The following is a 22,301-nucleotide window of genomic DNA, read 5'->3' as shown; positions in this document are numbered from 1 at the left end:
AGCCATTCACAGTGAGATAATACATGTGTATAGCCACTAGAGACAGTAGTCAAGAAGGGTATAGGTCAGGAATGTAGTAAACATATTTTGTCCTATTGAATCTTAAAGCAAACATTGATAGATTTCCTATAAGGATCAGGCTGTAAAAATTATATTTTTCTTATTATCATCAAATCCCAGTAAAATACCAAAACCAACAACACATTAAACAAGTGTTGTCTGTGTAGCCAAAGCCTGATATAGCTTGTTCCTCTGTGCCATAGACCTCCATTGTTTTTAAAAAAAAAAAAACAAAAAAAAAAACATGAAAGAGCCACATTTCTGTACTGGGTAAAATGTTCCTTCACCACAATAAAAATTCGCACTTGTGTTTATTTAAAATCAATCCTACAAACGCCGCCCTGCTGGCGTAAATACTCACTGGAGCACCAAATGTGTATTAATGCCACAACTGAAAATAGTCCCCAACCAATGCACTATTTACTCTTGTTTGACTAATATAAAAAACTACAGTGCCCAGCTGTTTTAGAAAATGACTTATATGTTTGTCAACTGTTTTTAAGAAGTCTTCATTAGGAACAAATGGGCATGAGTCTTTGTGCCATATGTTTACATCCACACGTTTTTATGCAAATTAAGTGATATTGAATAAAAAATTCTTCGATTGAATTCCATGGATATTGACTCAAAGTTTATAGGCTACGTTCGGACTCATCGGATTTTCTCTTGATCCATATACAGCTTATGCGATAAACGCTGATGGAAATGTTATTTGCCTAATAAATAATGAATTGCGATTAAGTTTAAGGTCATTTTATGGTTAAACAGACGCACCTGTCCGGGTCAGAAGTGGTGAAGACCGCCCGCCCAATGCGCACTGCCGGGAATGCCGACGCAAATGTCCCTTATCATGCAACGATCGTCTACTACAGCCTGTAGGAATACGATTGATAGCCAGCCCTTTCTATTGACAAAAACCCTGCAGCCTTCAGCAGGGGGTCTAATGGGGACGTGAGTCCCGTCTATTGCGCCATACACCTATGGCACAAGGTGCGCTCTATAGTTACGCAGCGAGATCTCATGCGCCTTATCCATTCCAGGTAGTTATACCTTTGCATCATCCTCGTTCGTATGGCATTGCACATGGCGTAAACACACAGTGGTCTTGCTGACCCAAACGTTTCGCCTACCCCTCTGTACCAGTAGCCAGTTTGTAGAGCGCAATGGCGATACGATTCTCGGTTGGAACCGGAGGGCCATGGCTTATCTGGGTCAAGGGACGGGCCAGTAAAATTACACAATGTTGAATGTTGTGCGATTCAGTGTGAAAATGAATGGAAACACCATAAAATGTCTCATATTAATTTGATATACCAATTTGACCGCAAAACAGCATGTGACGTCATTACGCACAGGTTTTTATGCGCTTTAAAGCCGTTGGATGGAAACACTTTCACCGGCTTTATTCGCATGAGGTTTATTTTTTACCGAACTTCAGATAATTCGATTGACAAGTGGATGGAAACTTAGCTAGTGTGGGAAAGTATTAAGATACAGAAGAAACGTATTGTAGGATTTGGTTTTTTTCATGGGATTTATTGACATTATAAAAAAATAGAGTAACTTCTTATCCTTTGAAGGGTTGTTTGGTTTTTGAGGAATTTCTCCAACTACACTCAAACTGAGGGATAACTTCTTTATGTCTCGGCTTATAGTTTGAATGTATAGCCGAATAGTGAGCTCAGCTTGCTTTGCTCAATTCACGGGTATCTGCCACTCAAAAGCAAAGTGTTTAATGCTGAAACATTTGTTGTTACCAGTAGTGTTATGTGTGTGGGCTACAGTATGTAGGCTGGGCACCTATATGTGCATAATGCAGTAAACTGCTGTGTTTTCACAAATACAGAATTTGTTTATAGTTGGAACTATTTTTCCTTACATTACTACATTTGATATCAGTGGCTGTGCACAATAGCTGTATCCACATGAAAACTAATATTGAAGAGAATGTGACAGTATCTCGGAATCAGTTAAGCAATGAGAGACTCAGCGATTACCTGTGCTGAATTGTACAGGAATTGTACACCTTTTGGTGGATTTCTGTTAATTTAGCCATTTTGAATGACTCATCTTTTTCTTATAACCTTGGGCTGTGTCCAAAGTCACTCACTTATTAACTCTTTCACTATTCCCTTTCTAATAGTGCCACTAGTTACATGCCACAGACATTCTACTGTGGGTTAGTGTTAAGGAACTCTATATAGTAAAATGGAAATGATTTTGACCACAGCCAAAGTAAGTACAAAATTGTTAATTGCATATTACAACTTGATAGCCATCCTTGGAAAACTATAACATTTGAACCCATTTCAACATCCATGAATTGAGCTAAGCTAGGCTAACCTTGCATTCAACACACATTCACACAGCTAGCAGAAACACAATAAAGTCAAATTCCCTCACACCCAAACTAATTAAAGACAATTTTTGTTTATTGGTTACCATTTCTGACAAATGCTCTGTAGCTGAAGGCTGTACTTTGAACTTAAACCTTTTAAATCATCACTTTTTTCAACTGGACCCAAATTCATGAAAATACAGCTCCATTAAAATCTCATCTTTCATTTTAGAAAGATGTGAAATCCCTCATGAAGCTATAAATCCCTAAAGGGATCTGACATAAATTTGATGGGATGTTGCTTCTCCATATAAGTTTGGGGATTTTTAATGATCTTTTCCCCCTTCTCCCTTTTTTTGTGCCTCTCATGTTCTTTTGAAGACCTGACCTCCCATTTCAGTTATGAAATCCAATAAGATCCGTTGGTCTATTAGGACCTGCCAGATACAGTTAGGTAACTGCTTCATGAGTTATTATTGGCTCAAGCCTCCACTGTGGTGCAGCTACTGGCCATTGTGTCGCTGATGACCGGTTAATTCAGTATCCCGGTCGTGATAAGCACTGCACACTGTGCCCGCTGCTGAGGAGCTTTTGATCTCTGCTGATTGTTGCAGATTGGCAATCATCTCAAAGAGATAAGACCTTGGACATTTAAAGTGGTTTGCAAGTACAGAGGCTACTATATCTTTTTAAAGCTTATTAGTCTTAACGATTATCCAAGGTCTTTTAATTTGACGCTCATTAGATGGATGTGATCAAATAATAAATTAGATCCTCTTCTGTTCCTCTCCACTTCCTGATCTGCGGTCCACTTTTGTATATCTGAGCATCAAGCTGCTTACTCCGCCTAACTCTGCCAATGTCACAAGGGATAAAGTCTCATCCTTTCACTGCCGCTCTTTGTTGTCTTTAAAAAGTCTCTTTCTCCTTTTCCTGCCCTCTCCTCACATCACTTTAAATGATGCAGTCCGTTCTCAACATGTGGGAGTGAAGGACTGTCTTTTCTCCTCAAAGAAAATAAAACAGCCAAATTTCTGTTTTATCTATCTGTCTATCTATCTTATATATGTCTCTTTTCCCATCTTACTATCTCAATCTCTTCCTTGCTTTAAGAGCTTTCTTACTTGAGGTTGCATTAGACTGAAAATCTCTTTCTTTTTCTCTTTCTGACTCTTTCCCCTAGTTTTGGGAGGAAAGTCTTTGAATTAACCACAATAATCCATTTCACCTTGTTAAGAATCTGATAAAGCACCCTGCTCACCCTAATCTCATTTTAAATTCACTCTGCGCCCCCTTCCTCATCTGTTTTCTTATATTTCAGTTACAAAACAAAATGTATTGCAAAGAAAACCATTTGTGTTTTTGTTTCTATTTCCAAGTTCCTTGCAATCACAAATCACAGAGCCTACAGTCCGCTGGAAATTGTGTTTCCTTGGATCCGGTCCTACTCCATCCTTCATCCTATATTTAATTCCCCTCATCTTTTCCTTCACTCTTCTCCTCCTCTTTTTGCCTCTTTGCTTTTAAACGAAGTCCTTTGAAACAGCCTCCACAAAGTTGGGGGCAGACATAAGGATAGAGATGGTGCATATAATGTTGAAAACGCTGAAAGCCACTAGACACAGACGATCGATTACAGCGCCTGCAAATTTCCACTGGTCGGCCATACTCTCGGCCTCGTCCTGCTCCCGGAAACGGTCTGCCATGTAACGCACCTCCTCCAAGATGGCCTGAAGCTGGGGGTCTCCTATCCCCGCAGTTGAGCACCCTCCAAGCCCTCCGGTTCCACCTCCAAAGCCCCCACCACTGGAGACAGTGCTGGGGCAGCCTACAGTATCCATATTGGGGGTAGGAGGTGGTGGGGAGCTGCAGAACTGAGATGGGAGGTGCGGAGGTGGGCTTCCTGCTACCCGTGGAGGCCCTGTGGAGATGTTATTCCTCTGGAGAGGCTCTGAGAGCATTGAAGGGTCCTCCATGCTCTGGAAGCCCATGTAAAGAAGGTTTCCGTTGTTGTTAGCGCTGGACTGGGCGTGGAGGTGAGGATGCCCCGCATGGAGGGGCCCTGTTTGGAGAGGAGCCAGGTTCTGTGGGTGCAACAGATGGAGGGAGGGGTCCGGAGGGTTTGGGATGCTCCCGCTATGGGAGCCTGAGGAGCAGCGCCGTAAGTGGGGGGCACACGGGGGTCGCTCCGGGTCGTCATTCTCTCCTGGTCGCTTCATACGCAAGAACCATGCTACCCACTGCAGCAAGACGAGCTGCACCTGTAGAGAGAAAAAGAGAGACACTGAGATATGTAAAGATGAGAGTGGAGGATAGGAAGTAGCAGAGCGAAAGAGCAATAAAGCATACAAGGAATCAAAAAAGAAAATAATAAGAAAGCTGTCAAGCATTGAAAACCACCTACACATCTTGACCTTCACATAACACCAGTTAAGATAGGTGAATACCCTAATTTGTCATGGATTGATGTTGGTGCTGTTTCCAACCTTGCATCTTGTTTCAAAATGCAGCTGCACTTGTATAAGTAGAAGTATGAGATCCTCGCCAGGGACGCCTAGTTAAAAAGCCTGAGGCAAAGAAGTGTTTTAGCTTGAACTGTATTTTCCAGCAGAGAGGATACTAACAAAGATAGCATTCCATTTAAAATTGTGGAGTTATTGAGATTGACTTGCAGATTACAGTGTAATGAGCCTCCAATAATGTCTCAGTAAACTGCAGCATTAAGATAGAGAGATTGGCTGCTTGCAAGTTAGTACGACTTTAAAGCTTGTTCTATTCTACTCTTGTTCCTCTACTCTTCACTCTTCCACAACATATAAAAACAAAACTCCCTTGGAAAGAGACTACATGTCCCCTGAAAGGGCATATTGGCCTAACAGCATCCAGATGGCTGTTTGGCATCTAATGAGAAGCTAATGTCCAGATGACGGCTCAATTAGTCTCCACCAAGTGTGTTTACTGGCCAGGTAACAGTCCCTGTTGCTGCTGCTGTTGATGTTGTTTTTGTCTGGGCTGCAATTATGAACTGTGCTGGTTCGATACACTCATCTGAACCGCATCCATTAGCTTGTTAATTGGCCGTCGGACTGTCTGAACAGGCCATTCATCAACAGAACGTCCTTCAATATGTCGATATATGCGGCTTCTGCATCTCATGCAACCAAGCTATTTGTACATATATCGATAAATGTAGACCTGTCCATTTTTAAAATGCCAAACAATGCCATCCTATATTTCATTTGTTGATTTATATTACAGAAAATGTTCTTGTTCCAGCCATTCTCTTAAAATGTGTTTATTTTAGAACTTTCCCCCGTATTTCACATTTTTCATATGTTCACATTCGAACAAAACTTTTGTAAAAAGACTTCATGCATTTTTTAAGAATTAAACAGAAGGCAGGAAAAATGAGAAGGAATGAGTCAAATTGAATCCGCCTACATATCCAGAGCGCTTTGAAACACACTCTTGTTGAAGTCTGTGGCGAGGCATTTGATGAACACGCTCAGGCAAACTGACACTGCCGGATGAGTCATAGCCGAGGAAGTCGGAGAATAAAAAGAGAAAGGAAACTGGCAGAGGAGCACAGGTAGTACTGACAGATGGATGAAATGTTACTAAAAATGGCAGAGCATGATACAAATGATGATGTGAAATAGAGATTACGTAATAATAAGAATGTATCATATCTGAAATAGGGAGACCAACCATTTACAGGATTTAACAAGTTGGAAAGCATGATGTATATAACTGATAATGCACTGCAGCTTATGCTGAAGAGTTTGAGCTCAGCCTTACCCATTTTGGCATGTTTCCTCCATTTGGATCATGGTGATGATACTGCAGAACCACCACTGTGGCAATGACTGACATCCCAACGATGATCATTATACTGGCAAAGTACTGACCTGGGCGGAGTAGAGAATGGAACAGTGTTATATTTCAGTTTTGAGTAATTTTACACACTTTAATTTTCATACTGGCCTATCGACAGCCACATTGGCCATAGCAGGTTCTGGTTTGGCACACAGATCAATAAAGTTCTCTTTATTGGGAAAAAAAAACAAAGACAAAAGCTACACGGTTATCATAGATAGATAGATTAGATAGATTAGATAGATAGATAGATAGATAGATAGATAGATAGATAGATAGCACTTTATTGTCCGTGTACACGGAAATTTGTCTTACATAAAAACACATGTTCAGTTTCTTTCCTGTTTTATTCAAAATTAACACACCTTTGTGAAATATCTTCATGCCAAACTGGGACCTTCTACCCACATTAATGCCTGCTAGTAGCATTGTTTTTGTAAAATCAACAAACAGATTATGACTGCATCAAGGTAGTTATTTTTTTATGCTTTATTTATTATGCTGAAAGCAGCACTCTGGTGATTATGACTCTACTTTTTTTTCCTAAAGTTTTTAATGACCAGGATTTGTGTCTTTAGGCAAAGATGGCCATTCATCTGTCTCTGGCTGCAATCTTAGCTCACGAAATATAATATTCAGCAGTGTGCCCGCAATCAATTTAGCCAATCAAATTTTAAGGTGAGCAGATGGCTAAAGTTATTTCTTATGGGGTTTTTTCTCCACTACCACTATGTAGTAATATGTTGTAATTGTGTTTGTTTTTCTTTATTTTGTGTAGTTTTTACTCATTCAAAGATGAGAGTCTTGGGACAGAGGGTGTGATATCCTGGACAGATTGTAAAGACCTCTGTGATACCTGGAATTTGTAGCCATGCTAGCAGGCTATCATCAATGAATGACAATGTTGGCTGGTTCAGAATGAAATATCTCAACAGCTATTGGATGAATTGCCATGAAATGTTGTACAGACATTCATGATCCCTAACAGATGAATCGTACTGACTTTAATGATCCCCTGACTTTTTCTGTCAGCAACAATTGTCATTCAAGTCCCCCTCAGAATGAAATTGTAATAACTTTGGAACATTTCATTTAGAACCATCATCACGTCAAAGTCTCATCAATTCATCCAGTATTTTGGTTTATGATTTATATTTATGATTTATAAAAGCTACAAAACTAATTACATTACCGATGACATTCAATCCGCCTCGGCTGTACTTTGTGTTTAGGGGTAATTAACACGTTATCATGCCAACACACAACAACTACCAGAGCTCAACCAGAAGCTAGTTCTTACTGTACACCACTGGAAATTACTACTGACACTCAAATAATAATTGTCACTTTCAGGTTGAAGCTTGCAGTATTTCTAAGTAAATGTTGATTTCATATTGACAATCATTAATTGTTGTAGCAATGGGTTTTAATTGGATGTCATAAGCCCAGTTACTGTAAACAACTTGCTCATTAAGCACCATGTGAACCACTCGTGAAAACATAAAAACACACAAACACTCTCTGTCACATACCTATAAGAGGGACAGAGTCCGATGTGGCTGGCATGATCTCTGCGACCAGCAACATGAAAACAGTTAGAGACAGCAAGACGGTGATACCTGCAGATAGATAGATCGATAGATAGATAGATGGATAGATAGATAGATAGATGGATAGATGGATAGATAGATAGATAGATAGATAGATAGATAGATAGATATATATATATATAGATGAGTAGAGGTACTTTCTTGGGAGAAACTACATTAATGTGTTTTTGGTATTTTGATAAATGGTCACACTCTGGATGAGATCACATTCGATTTATGTAAATGACCGGCTAATGCTCATACTTTTTGACATTCTGTACCTCTACAGCAAAAAGGCATTTTTATTAAATTATCCAAAATCGCCTGTGTGCATGTGAACACACACCTCACGCGCTCCTGCACTGAAACTCATCTCCATCTCCATTTATCCACCTCCACACTATCTGTCTCACTTCTCCAACAGACAGAATTTAAGGAGTGCTTTGTTGGCATAACTGTCCCCATACAGAAGCATTCAATTAAACTCTGATGCCGGGAGATAAAATATGAATCCCCTTAAAGGATATTAAGAAAATTAAAATTCTTGTTTTATGTTACTTTCTTTCTCAGAAACAACACTTATTCTTTTTAAAAGCATGCACCTCTCAGGAGGCCCAGCCACTTGGTCCCTGTGTCTCCTCCATCAAGCGGAGTGACAGAGTATTTTCCTGGAAGGCAGTGTGTAAGCTCTCTCCCCCTAATCAATTCACTAGCCTTAATTACATCAATAGGTTAATTGGCCGTGTTCGTAAGGCTTAGCATTATTTTCTGTCAAGAAATGCTGCGTAATGCATCCTGTATTGAGGTTAAAAGCATGCTTTGACAATGCTGCCGTGGCTTCCCTCTGAGTACCCTCCCACTCAGTCAGGAGTCAAATAGTATTTACGAAAAAGCATAAGCATTTATGTATTTTTTATTGTTAATATTGTTTTGGTGTTTGGTGATTGATCTGACTGGTACAAAGCCAGTGCAGTAATGTGATGTCAGAAATATGGCTTAGTTTTAGTCAATAAATTTTTCTCGATTAATTAATTGATTCTTTTTTACTATAAGATGTCAGAAAAAAAGTGAGAAATGCCATTTTAATTTCGAAGAGCATACAAAAAACGATTTAACCTTTCAGCCCTTGTCAGAAAGGTCAGATAGTCTTAAGTCTGTTTTGGTGTCTGATGAGGTGAACATTATCCATCGTGTGCTCTCAACAGGTTGAAACAGAAATTTAAATGTTTTTGCAGCTGGTGCCACTGCTTCCTCTGTCTCTCTTTTCCAGTCTAGTTTAGTGTGATTTGGTTGTCTCCCACCTTTCCCTCCTTATCAGTCCTCCCTCTCTCTTTTGTGCCATCCTGTCTCATTCTTTTCAAATTCTTCTCTGTCTGCGTTTCCTTTTTCGCTACCTCCCCACAGCCATCCGTCTCTGTTCTTCCTTGCATTTCTCATCTTTCTATTTCATCCTGTAATCCCTCTCCTCTCTCAGCTCCACCCTCTCTGCCTTTGCCTCTTTCATCCTGCCCCATACTGTCGTCTTCAGTGCAACTGCGTCAGTTTTTTGCCTTTATTCTAGCAAGGTTTCTTGTTGAAAACTTTTCTACTTGTTTCTTGTTTTTCTTTTCTTGTTGTGAATGCTAAGTTTTACACAGTCTTGCTGTATATACCTTTACATTCGCACCTTGGAGCATGAGAGCACCCAAGTTGAGAAAGAGATTTGATTTGGTCATGGACACTTTATTGGTAGGTTGGATGTCGAGGGAACGTAGATTTTCTAGCTGGTCCTTGATGTAAATCTATCAACATCAAACACGCTGCACATCTCTTCTCCTGTACATCATATTTTATTCCCCTCACCAAACTTCTGTCTAAGGTTGTTTTCATGTTTACAGAATACCATATTTCTAATTGGATACAGAAAATTGTGTTGCGTGAATGCATATCCATCCTTTCTCATAAAACATTTGCAAAGTAGGTTTTTGGAAAAGTTTGATCATGCATTGTTTATGTCCATGTTTACTAGCTTGCAGTCTTTTCTGCCTTTGTTGGCACTTTACCGCCACATGTAGATCAGTGTGGAATAGTGTGGTACCATTGGCAGGAATGTGTATCGCATCACTTACGTGTTGTACATATTTGTTTGGTGCATCCTCGTGCTTATACATGAGAGCAAACAAAACAGGGACCAGTTTTTTAAAATTCATAGTGCTGCTATTGGTCAAAAACTCCACAGGGTACCTTTAAGATTAAATATATGGAGCGTGGAAACAACCTCAGACACCACCATAATGACGGCAAGATAGATGAAAACAATGTGCAACATGTTTGTAATTGTGATGGACTCACATTGAAGCTCACACAGGTCTGCACCTCGTTGTTTGCGCGTTCCCCAAATTTAAAACCGAGATGTAAAACTAACAAGCCCTTTATTCCATTCTAGCCCCATTACAACTGACTTTTGTCCATGTATTTCCTCAATCATTGCTCTTTTTGATCCACTCACCCAATGAGATCTTCTCCCCAGAGTCAGCTGGCAGCACAAAAATGAGCAGGGTCATCGAAGACAGCAACACGCAGGGGATGAGCAGGTTCAGTGCATAGTAGAGCGTCCGCCGCCGTATTGTCACAACAAATGTCACATCCGGGTAAGGCTCCTTACAGCAGTCGTAGAAAGCCTCATTTCTGCTGCCGGGAACTCCTGGAAGAACAGGGACAGAGAGAAAGTGACTCTATTGCTCTGCGACTGGATGTTTTTGAAGATACAATGCAAAGGTTTCACCTTACTCACCAACTAAGTCCCACTCTCCATTGGGCATGTAGGCTGAGATGTCAGCATCGTTCATCTGGAGGTCCAGCAGCCAGCCATCGTACGTCCAAGAGCCAAACTTCAGCTCACACTTCTGGATGTCAAAAGGGAACCAGCGAACATCCACGTTGCATGTGCTCATAAAGATTCCTGAGAAAAAGACAAAAGAACAGGAGGCAGAGAGTTAAAGCTCCGCAATCAATTGACTAAATAACAACATTGACCCCTAGTTTCCTGTACAGAGGTGACAAGGGAAAGATTACCAGGAGGACCGCTTGTGTTGTGCAGAAAACCTATCCTGAATATCAACTCGCTTGTCAAAAAGAATCATTAATTTATTTCATATCTACCCAGCTCCAAGGAGTGAGTTCTGAACTCAACCACCGCCTTACATTTTTATATAGAGATGGTGTGGAATTTGCTGCATCACAACCAAGAGTGCACACTGCAATAGGTTTTTTTATTAACATTGTGCAAGTCTATAGAGAGTTTACTATTTTGAAATTGAGATTGGGGCTGGAGCAGTGAAAGCAAAGACTAAATGAGAAACAACCTCCCATCAAAGAAATGTGTATAAAAAAAACTTGGCAGCAGAATTGTCACCTGCAGGTTTTAGATATTCTGCTCTGCGAACAAACGTTATTTCTGCGCTCTGTCTGCACACACAGCTGTTAGCTAAACCTCGGCCATAGAAGGAAACAACCACAGTGACACTGAAAAATGAGATTGTGTACCGTGCCCTAATCAGATTACCACTTTTATTATGCAAAATAAATGCACTGCCATGCACTCACATGCATATGCATAGGCACATGCAAACACAAAATCATAAAAACACACTTGCACGCTGGTGTCCACCCCCAAACGAAGAATCACAATGATCCTTGCAGTGGTCGCTGGAAAACTCCAACCCTTAAGTAATTACTGAAATAAACGAATCAAGCCTTGTTGAGACGTTCAAATGCACACAGAACCAAAATGCCAATGAAGCCTTACAGCTCTCAAAGACATTCATTATAAGGCTGCCGACATGCAAATCAGCCTTCAGAGTGGAATGCAAGCCGAGTTTGGAGAACGGAGGTTAGCAGGTTGAAGGCTAGTTTCAAAGCAGAGGATCACAAAAATGACATCAAATTAAGTAGTACCTATAAATTCTTCTTTTTATACACACCTACTGGCTCTTTCAAATCCAGTTACTAACATTGCCATTGCTTCATGGGGATGATGTCTTTATAATTACTCCCGTTATGAACTTCTGAGACACTAAACCTTAAATTATGCTGATCAGATAAAACTTCTGTCTGCCTTTGCAGTTCACTGAACTACACACCTTCATGAACAGTATATATTTGTACCCTGCCTCTCACAGATATCCAGTAACCTTGAAGCAACGCTCACAAACACGACACCTGGAATGTTTTGCAGCTTAGAATAATCTCTCCCTCTCTCACGCAGTACATCTCCCAAAATAAAATTCCATCATTCTGAAAATCGCTTCCCAAGAAGGCATTCAGACCTGGAGACAAACTCTTTCCCATTTGCAAATGTCATCCAATCAAGATATGAGCCAGAAACCTGTTACGCCTTATTTCCTGTTATACCAATAAACCCAAACATAACACCTTTACCTCTGCAGCTATGAGAGGCTTTCTGCAAATGATGGTGTGCAGCAGACACGTGAGCTCCTCTGCCTTTAAATTTGTTACCGTGTGTCAAGCTCCTGCTCCATGCCCGCCACCCACAGACCTGTTGTCTTTTATTTACCGACAATACCAGCCCAAAAAGACCTCAGGAATTGCTTGTGTGAGGGAGTCAAACAAGCTGTTTTGCTGCTTATTCTTTTTCCATTTACTCCATCTCTCCCTGCTCTTTTTCGCATGGTGTTTTCGTGTGAAACCTCTCCTCCTTATTCTACCAAAGCAGAGCACTATCTTTTTATTCTTTCCCTAATTGGCTCTGATTCAAATCACTGCATTAGGGAGCTGTATTTACATTCAGCATCAGCCTATTAATAAACATGGGCACTAAATAGAATGGATAGGGTGGCTTTGTGAGCTTGCAGTCCTCGGCTTTTACTTCAGAAGGCCATTTCAACTTAACCGCCTCTAACACTTGGGATTCAATCTCAGCCCGCTGTAATCTGGTGTATAAAGAAGTGACTGAGAAAATACAAAGTAAAGACCCGTAGAAACCCAGGGGAGCCGTTACTTTCACACTTGCACGGCTCTTGCGTTTGGGTTAAGACAGGAAACGGAGGAAGCGAGCGTCTCCTATTTATAGGTGTTACTCACAGCGCAGTGAATCTGTAACCAGTGAGTAACCAGGGATGCGTTTTTATACTAATAAAATATTAATGTCAAATGTACAAACAGGAGAAACATGCAGAGATTGCAGAATGAGATGCTGCCGTCGCACCTGAGGGAGATGAGGAAGTAATAGGAAAGGGATGAAGAATAGTGAGAGCCTGAATTAATGAAAAATAAAAGAGGAGAGGCTCACCTGGAGGCAGATACTCAGCATACCCACTGGAGTTCACCAGAACATTGGTCTTAAAGGTAGAGTCAAAGTCGTCATCTGCACTGAGGAAGGACAGGGGAGGGCGTGACACTACTTGTTGGAATAATAATGTGTGTGTATGAGGGGTGTGTTAAGGTGTTTATGCGTGTTTTACCTGTTGTAGAGCAGGATGTCTGGTGTCCAGACCTGATCTGTGGTGAAGCGGAGGTTTTTCACTCCGGGATGTTCGCTCTGGTTCCATTGGAGATAGTGGTCGAACCAACTCTTAAACACACAGACACGGATACAGTCTGTATCCCAGTGGACTACAGTACAGGCAAGCTGCTTTATTTCCAATCCCATCAGTTTAGATGTAATAGAATTCAAACAGATCAAAGATATAAATTAAATAATTCAATGTCAGAAAGGTGATCAATTTCCGAAAAACTTCACTTCACTTTCTTCTAAATTTTAGAATGAGAGTGTAAGTCATAACTGTAATTTACAAGATAAAGACTATGTAATCTAGTTCAGATAACAATCACCTGAACATATAATACCAGCAAATTCATTATAACGTCCTTACCATCCGTAGCCAAATGTTAGAGGTGAGCACCTGGTTCTTCTCATCCTGCAAAACATTTAAAGCATTTTTAGCACATTTATCATTTGCTCTGTAAATCACATGGCAAAGAGAAGATTATTTTGGATCCTTATTGAAGATTAGAAAGGTTACAATGTTACCTACAAATTCACAGATATTGGAAAAAAGACCTCCTGTTATGGCCGTTATTATTAATAATAATGATAAGCTCACAGTTTCAGGCATAAATATATATACAAGGCCTAACTCAGCACCAAATGATGATTGAATTTCAGGCTCATTTCCATTAACAAAACAAAACTAGAGGCTGCAAATCCTTTTTATTCTCAAAGAAAAAAGCGTAATCACGCATATTAAAATAAACATCATATATTTTCAAATTAGACAGCCCAATGAATGATGAGAATCGGGTTGAAACCAACTGCGTCTGTAGACACCTACCACATCCATGATCTGTATCAAACTGAGGGAGAAGACAACGGTGAGAGGGTGGGAGTCGTTACCCACCGGTCGCTCCATCCGGTTGTAGTCCTTCAGGAGGTTCTTCAGCAGGGTCCTCTGGTGAGGACCCTGCATCGACACTGGAGAGGCCGAAAAATATGACATTCAAATCTGTGAAAACAAGCCACACTCCACACTCTAATAATACCTCTGTATGTTAAAGTTTAGGTCACCTAATGATTATATGTGTGTTTCCTGTGAAGTGAATAAAAATGAGGAAAACCATCAACCATCATCATCAAAACGCAATCTTCACTAAGGAATCAAATGAGAGTTTTGGGGTGGGAATATAGTCAGGCATGGACAGATGCTGAAAAAAGAACAAATGTTGCTGATCAATTCAGAAGGTTTAGCCTTCAGGACCTTAAATTCCCTTATCTATAAATACCCAAAGAACAAGACTAAAAAGAAAAACGATGGAGGAAAGATAGAAAGGGGATTTAATGATGAAATTAGCAGAAATTAAAAATGATCTTCTTATCACCATTAGTCACAGTTATCTTGACTTTCATGGTTTTGAAACATGAAATATGGAGGAGAGGTCCAGCTCCTCAGTCAGATTTAAATATTTAACATTAATATCAGAAGATACAGACCGAAATTGACAAACACCAAAAAGATTCAGAGAGAGCGTGCAGAACAGTCAGTAAACAAAAAGTAATCTAATTAGAAATAGCAGGAGACCTTATCAGGGAATAATTGACACTAATGTACTGTATAATTAGGTTTGTTTGAAATGCTCAAACGAAATACACGTAAAATGTTGAATGTATTTGTGCACTCATTGAATGGACTTGGAGGGAGTGTAAGCAGACTGTACTGTTAACACAAATGTGCAGACCAATTTAAAAAAGGATGTAAAGGATGTTGTGTTACAATAGCTGTAGTATAACTAGCTTCTCCTATGTTTCCTGGTACATCAGTGGTCCATCATAACACAGTCAAACTTTATCCTCTTACATTTTATTTAATATTCTTGTTGAGGTCCCAAGGTTTCTAAATTTACCATTTATACCATGCTGAAGTAAAGGGAATTATTATAAAATGATGCTCAAATCATCTAGGATTTCTCCAGTCAGTGCAATAGTGAAACAAGTAAAGAATTGGGTCAAAGATTCGAAGATTTCGCTCAGTCTCGTGTTATATGACCTCAATAAAGTGCTAGAAAAGCAGATACATATATACTGTGAGACACTGAACGGTGTGTCTTTTGTCTCTCACTTTGAAGCTTATATATGGGGATGTCAGGGTTCAGGGGGGCTTTAGTGGTAAGAACATAACAGGTTTAAGCCCCAGCAGATTCCGTCAGCAGCAGTATAGTCTGAAACTTTTGCCTTTTCTGTCCTCTTCTCTTTGCTGGACTTTCTAGTACAAACCCTTCCTCTTGAAAACAAACAGAAAAGCGTTTCACTGCTGGTACTTCTGCCTGTAGGGAATATTCACCCACTCTCCTCAGATCTGTCATCAACTGTCAGCCTTTATATTCACTTCTACTGCTCGGAGCCCTGTCAGCTCAGCTGCAGTAACGCGTCCACATCACAACGGGGGATGCAAAAAGAGCCGATCTATATGTGCATTTCAATTGATTTGTGACCTGTTTTCTGTTGGGGTAAGATTCCCTGTCATGCACACAAATTTGGAAAGAGTCTTGTGGAATGAGGGAAGAAAAGCTATGAAATCTTATGAATGCTCAGATTCTTCTACACACTGTTTCTGTCATCTGCCTCGCTACACAGAATCAATCTGCCTGTTTAAACATCTCATGTAGAGGCATTCAACCCCTAAGTCAAATCAACATGTGTATCCAGAAAAAATGAGAACACAGTTATGAAAAATCAGCAAACAGGTGAGCCAGATTCTCACTTCTTTTCTCCTGGGGTCTTTTTTTTTTACTTTGAATTGTATTTATTCCGGCATATACTTCACAGATCAAGCATCAACAAAACCGACTCCAATTAAACTCCCGATAAAATCACACTTTGAGACTAAAGTGCTGCTGCTGCAATTCTGATCCCCGAAAACAAAAAGAAAGACAGAGACAGAGGCGCTCAAGCTTACCGTGGATCAAAGCAGAGAATCCAGAGAGGAGCAGAGCCAACGAGTGCCACATCCTGGTGGTGAGGAGCAGGAGAAAAGAGGAGGCAGAAAAAAGGAGAAGCTCCGGATGTTGAAGGAGGAGGAGGAGGAGGAGGAGGGAGGAGGAGAGGGAGGACAGACTCAGGAAGCTGCTGGAAATCCCCCGGTCTGCATCCAGTCGGCATCAGAGGGAAGGAGTGTGAGCGTGTGCTGGAAGAGATGGGAGCTGAGAGAGGGAGTGCAAGAAGAGGAGGAGGAGGAGGAGAGGAGATGGTGACTGTGGGCTCTCTCTCTGTCTCCTTGTCTCTCTGGGAGGTGGGACTAAAATGGAGAGCACAAGAGAGAAGAATAACAGTGATGGGAGTGAAAGAGGTTGAAGATAGAACAGGAGGTGGATGAGGGAGAGGTTTTAATTGCCATGAGTTGACCTTTTTAAAGACAATTGAAACAGATGATGTGCACGCTTTAAAACACTAATGGAGAACTGATAAGGTAAAGTTTGATAAGGAAAATTAATCCAGACAGAAAAAGTGGAAGAGTAGCTCATAGAAAAAAAGAAGGGGAGCCTTTAAATGCAGAGAAGTGGGGAATATTTTAGATATGGTTTTGCCTCTTAGTGCCTGTTTTTGTGCACAAGTAAAATTTCAAACCTTATTCATTTCATACATATCTGTGTCTTTTATTCCCTTTCCTACTGTGTGTGTGTGTGCGTGTGTGCGTGTGCGCGTGTGCACGTGTGTGTGTTTTATGGCTTAATGGATTAAAGTGTAGCATGACATGTATAAAAAATGTATGGTATATACATATGATAACACCCCACAGTGGTTACAGTAAAGCACTGCTAGACTGGAACTGTGAGTGTCTGAGTGTGTGTGTGTGTGTGTGTGTGTGTGTGTGTGTGTGTGTGTGTGTGTGTGTGTGTGTGTGTGTGTGTGTGTGTGTGTGTGTGTGTGTGTGTGTGTGTGTGTGTGCTGCCCAATTCAGCAGGGGTTAGCTTTAATTCATAGGGGCAGATGGACCCCAGTTTAATTGCGAAAGTGCTGGGCTTTGCAGGAGGGCATTGGGAATGTGCATAGTTAAACTCTAATTCTCATTTGTCCTCACGAAATGCTGATGCAAGGGCAGAGGCAGCGAGAAACCGAAAGACTGGGAGAGAGTGAGGAGGGAGGAGGGGAGGCAAGAGAGGAGGAAGAAAGAGTTGGACTGTATAATAGATTACCCTATTACTTCTACTGCCCTTCAGAATTACCCCTCTCCTAGGCAGCCTGTCACACATCCAGAGTGCTCCAGAGCTGCAGATTCATGCTCGGCTACACACGGAGGATGGAGAGTGGCCCTCTGAGGCGAAAAGAAGGATGGCTAAGTCACTGGTTAAAGCAGAGAAAACTGCATCAAGCATGGAGCGAGGACATAAAATGTGCATCAGCAATGTATCATTAGAGGAGACGCATCCTGTTGCTGTTGCTGCATCCCGGCTATATTGCTGCTTAAACGTGTGCAAAATTGACTTGGAGTTCATCTCGTGAAAGAAGGAAAAAAAGCTCCTTGCTTCCTGCGCCAAGCACCAGTGTGACACAGTGCCTGAAAACAAAATTCATTAGGCTTCATAAAAATACAGATTGGAGGCACTGAGGCGTGGCTGACACCTGGTGGTTTGTTTTTCCAACTGCATACTGGCTGGAGCTCAGCAACACTGGCAGGAGTGAGGTGATGGTGTTAATTAACGAGATAGAAACCGGGCAAAACGAAACGAGAAGATAATGAAAGCCAATGCTGTAAAAAGACTAATTAGGAAACGTTAACAAGCAGATGAATGAAAACACTGAGCAGGGTGTGTGGATTAAAGCCATATCAGTGATGATGACAGTTGGAGGAAGAGAATGAGGATTGTGACCATCATGTGAACAGTAATATGGTGCCACAGACCACTCTCTGCACATTTGCTGATCCTGATTGTGATTCTAATTGCACAGCAGTGGTGATGGCCATGGCTCTGACCTGGCATGACTATAGCTCATCCCTCTCTGTGTTAAATGCTAAAAGCCGTCCCTGACAATGCAGCCATCAGCCATCAGGGCTGCTGTGCTGTGTGTTTTTAATTACTTGGCTGATTGGATCAGGCCCTCTCCTACGCTGACACGTCGCCTCCACTTAATAGGGTGTTATCGACAAAACCGGCACACACATCCACTTGCCTGTGACTTCTGATTTGTCAGAGTGGCCTTTTTGTCCTGAATGGAGTTGAGTAGATTATGTTTTCTTCTAATAGACAATTAAATCCTGCCCCAGCCAGCTCTGTAGCATTTAGACAGAAGTAGACTGTTGTCCAATAAACTTTTATGGTGTGAATTCTTAAAAGAGTAACGTTTCCCTTCCCCATTTAGCATTGCAATTCTATAACATTGTAGATGAGGCAAAACCAGATATATTGTCTTTTTTTCTGCACATTCTTCTTTCTTGTCAAAGCCTGCTGTTTACGTTATCCACAATGACCCCTCACCATGAGAGTTTGGTCATACATTCTGGTGTGTTATGCTAATAGCGGCTAATGTAGCCTCGAGCCGCCAGCTCTCATGCCTCCTACAGCCAGGAGGACCGCCCAGATGAGTATAACCCAAAGGTCTGGGTTTCGATTCTAGCTTTGTGAACTTTGTTGCACACTATACCCCTCTCTTTCACTCCCCCATTTCTACACTGGTGAATAAAGGAAAAAATGCTTAGCTTAGCATAACGACTGGACACATGGGTAAACAGCATCCCTGGCTCTGTTCAGAGGTAATACATTCCACCTTAGTGTTACATGTTACATGTTATGTCTTCCATACAAAAAACTGAAGTGTAGAAATAGCCTAATCAGTTATGGTTTTACAGTGGATTATGCGTCAGACTATTTCTTGGCCAAATGCAGTGACTTCCCAGAGTCTCTGCTGGTTGCCTGGCAACATTGCGATAACAATTTCCTAGTTGTAGCTTCAAATGAGGACTTGAAGCCATTTCTGTAGAGTCTACTGTATTATATGTGTTCTCCACTAACAGGACTTATTTGAGAACAATTGTTCTTGGATAGATTTGTTAAATTCAAACACAGATGTAGGCCTACTTTAAAAATAGGTTTGGGTTGTTTAATATAAATGCTAAGTGATGGAAATGATTGGAATACTGTGTTTGGAATTAGTAGTCTGAATTTGTTTACATATAGCGTAGTGAGAAATGGAAGAAATTCAAATTCAACCTTTTTACCCATTTTGGCTTAAGATGAAAAAGTGCTTGTTAGAGATTATTGTGAAAGGTTCATTGTAATGTTATATTCTTTATTTCTGGTCATGGATATGTTTCCTTGCCATTATCTCTTGAGAGGCATAAAACAATTTTCTTTTCTAACTCTTGGCAAATAAGCACATTTCCCAAAATGTCAAACTATTCCTTAAACCATATTGACTATGACCTGTAAACACAAACATTTCTTACTGCTGTTTGCATCCTTAAGGTAATTTTTTATCTTTTGACCAATGTGTCTTAACAGATCAGACTGAAGTAATTAATACCAGAAGATGAAACTGACACGCACTAAAGATTCAGGGCATAAAGCAAATTTGCCATTTACCAGCAAAAGCAATTAGTGGACTCAAAATATTCCAGTTTAATTTCACTTTCTTAGCAGCCAGAGAATGATTTGCAATAGAAGAGACTAATTGAAAACGCACTGGCTACCAGCCACAGAGGCAAGAAGAATTGACATACTTAGCTACCAGCTACAGCTGCCAGGATTTATAAGCACTTGGCTGGAAGTTTGAATTAATTTGAAGCCTTGCAGATGTTCATATATCCTTTCAGCGTCTTGTTATTAAAAGGACACCTTAATTTAAGAACATTCATAATCTTTATCACCAAAGCAGAGCAGAGTCTTGCTTCAGCAGACCAAATAGTAATATTTTAGGATCTAGTTCTCTGCAAGGATCTGAGATATGGTCTGTATTTTCCAGCTACCATCCGCAAGGGTTTGTAGTGTTGACAGTCACGCACTGAGGCACAGACAGTTGGGAGCTTCCTGCCTGCAGAATATAAAAACAAAATATCCAGACAGCAGCATCTGGCTAAGTCTCAGAGTAGAACATAGTAGTTTTACCATAATTAATCTGTTTTACATCCGAAGGGACGTCAGACTGTCTGATCAGACCACCACAATTTGCTCTCCCACCTGTGCACAGCCACATCCCCTTTCTACCCTCCGTCTCCCTCTATACAGGTTGTCTTCAGATTAGATAATGCCTTTCTTTATCCCGCTACTATCCGGATTTGGTCTGCCCACGCCTTTGCTCCTAAGGTCTTTCCATTTGGCGGGAGCTCTAATATGTGTAGACCCATCTGTCACAAGGATTTTGATAAATAAATGATGCTGAATGTCATTGTTATGACTTTAATGCTTAATACTCTACCCCACCCTGTGCATATTGTTAGCTTAAGTAGTGACATATTTGATTCATAAGCTCATAAGTATCAGATATCTGTCTCACTTGATTAATCTGCAGTACTCATCTGCTGAATTGATTTTGAGGACCGTTATTCTCTTTTGAAGATTTGATTTATTTAAAAGAAATAAAGTTTGTAATAACTCACTTGCAATTATTCCATTATAATAATGACAGCAATTTATGATATTACAAATGAAGAGTGATTTAATAGCATTTCTTATCAGACTGTTTTTTTGACACCAGGGCACCCATGTATAAACACATGCCCCCAACACACACACACACACACACACACACACACACACACACACACACATACACACATATAGGGAAGAGGAAATCTGCCAATTGCGGCTAAAAAAACCAGATGACTCATTCTTTGCCTTTGCTCCATGCAACATCTGCAATTTAGAGACTTTGCAGTCATTAAGCCCCTCCAGCTTTAAAGAAGATGCCCTGATTATAGACAATTGTACAATGCTTGAAAATGTAATGGATATCCACTGGGTATTTACCTCGTATGTCGTCATATGCAGGAGAGGTTCATAACCTCTGCTTGAATCTATGGGAGGGGCTTTGTGATGCTGAGGCTGCTAATGATTGCTGCAAAGTTTATGCATGCAGAGCAGTGACATTTGTTATGTTTTGATCTGATCACGCTGAAGCCCATTGGTGTTGCAGCTTAGTTTTTATAGTTTAACTTAAAATTTTGAACTTCTTAATAAAAGTGGTGTGTTTGAGTCCAAGTTGCAACAGGATTTTATTTGGAGGATCTATTTGTGACTCAGGCAGATGTGACCTTCAGGACCACACGAAGACTGAACACTATAATTTTCCAGATAAAACAGTTGTTGAAAGAGTTAAGGCCTTTTTTTCTTCTTCGCAGACTGGAAAACCTGACATAAAGGTAAGAATAAAGAGAGCTGTGTGGAAAGGATTTTAACATTTTTGAGCAGCATACTTTGTGACTAAATCTTAATTAATGTGATTTACAACAAACAGTTGTGATTGGCCAACTTATTTAGGATTATTTTGTTGCTCTTTAGATTTTCCATAATTTTAAAATCATATGGTTGACTGATAAATACAAAATAATACAATTAAGAATAATTAATGAACATGGGCTAATTATTTCACAGGTATAAAAAAATGGAAATCGTCTCTGACGACAAAGCTTCTAATGAATTTTTCTTTTAGCTTTAGTTTTATTTCACAATGCTTTTCTCGTCTGTAATAACCTCTAATATTGTCCTCCTCTCTCTCTCTCTCTCTCTTCCATCTTCAAACCTCTTAAAAAGATTCGGTGAATCATCACCTGTAAACCCTCTCACCATGGAGCACTCCCCTTCTATGAACTTGTCAGTGGTGGATGGAGACGATGTGGCGGACCAGCGCCCCCTCCTCCTGCCAAGGATGGCTCCTCCACCTCAGGCCTGCTCTCCGCAGTGTGGGATACACCACACAGTCCAAACATCAGCTGATCACACCGTGTGGCTGG

At 40.6% G+C, this 22,301-nt stretch overlaps 1 protein-coding gene across 1 annotated transcript; it reads right to left on the bottom strand.

Annotated features, from left to right (window-relative positions):
- Positions 1-3,410: 3,410 nt before the first annotated feature.
- On the bottom strand, positions 3,411-16,365 carry chrna11 (cholinergic receptor, nicotinic, alpha 11). Its single transcript, XM_078267802.1, has 10 exons — positions 16,314-16,365; positions 14,196-14,335; positions 13,737-13,781; positions 13,326-13,435; positions 13,154-13,233; positions 10,637-10,804; positions 10,352-10,546; positions 7,807-7,893; positions 6,197-6,306; positions 3,411-4,659 (listed from the first exon to the last, which is right to left on the bottom strand). The coding sequence occupies exons 1-10, from the start codon at positions 16,363-16,365 to the stop codon at positions 3,922-3,924; spliced, it is 1,725 nt and encodes a 574-aa protein (XP_078123928.1). The 3' UTR covers positions 3,411-3,921.
- Positions 16,366-22,301: the final 5,936 nt, after the last annotated feature.

The sequence above is a fragment of the Sander vitreus genome, chromosome 14 (genome assembly GCF_031162955.1).
Source record: "Sander vitreus isolate 19-12246 chromosome 14, sanVit1, whole genome shotgun sequence".
NCBI classification, from domain to species: Eukaryota; Metazoa; Chordata; class Actinopteri; order Perciformes; family Percidae; genus Sander; species Sander vitreus.
This window is presented reverse-complemented; position numbering and strand designations above follow the sequence as displayed.

Coding starts and splice junctions, on each gene's coding strand:
- chrna11 (XM_078267802.1), bottom strand. CDS start 16,365: ATGTGGCACTCGTTGGCTCTGCTCCTCTCTGGATTCTCTGCTTTGATC. Junction 13,234..13,325: donor GACATCCTGCTCTACAACAG/GTAAAACACGCA, acceptor GTCCTTCCTCAG/TGCAGATGACGACTTTGACT. Junction 6,307..7,806: donor GGACTCTGTCCCTCTTATAG/GTATGTGACAGA, acceptor TACTCCGCCCAG/GTCAGTACTTTGCCAGTATA.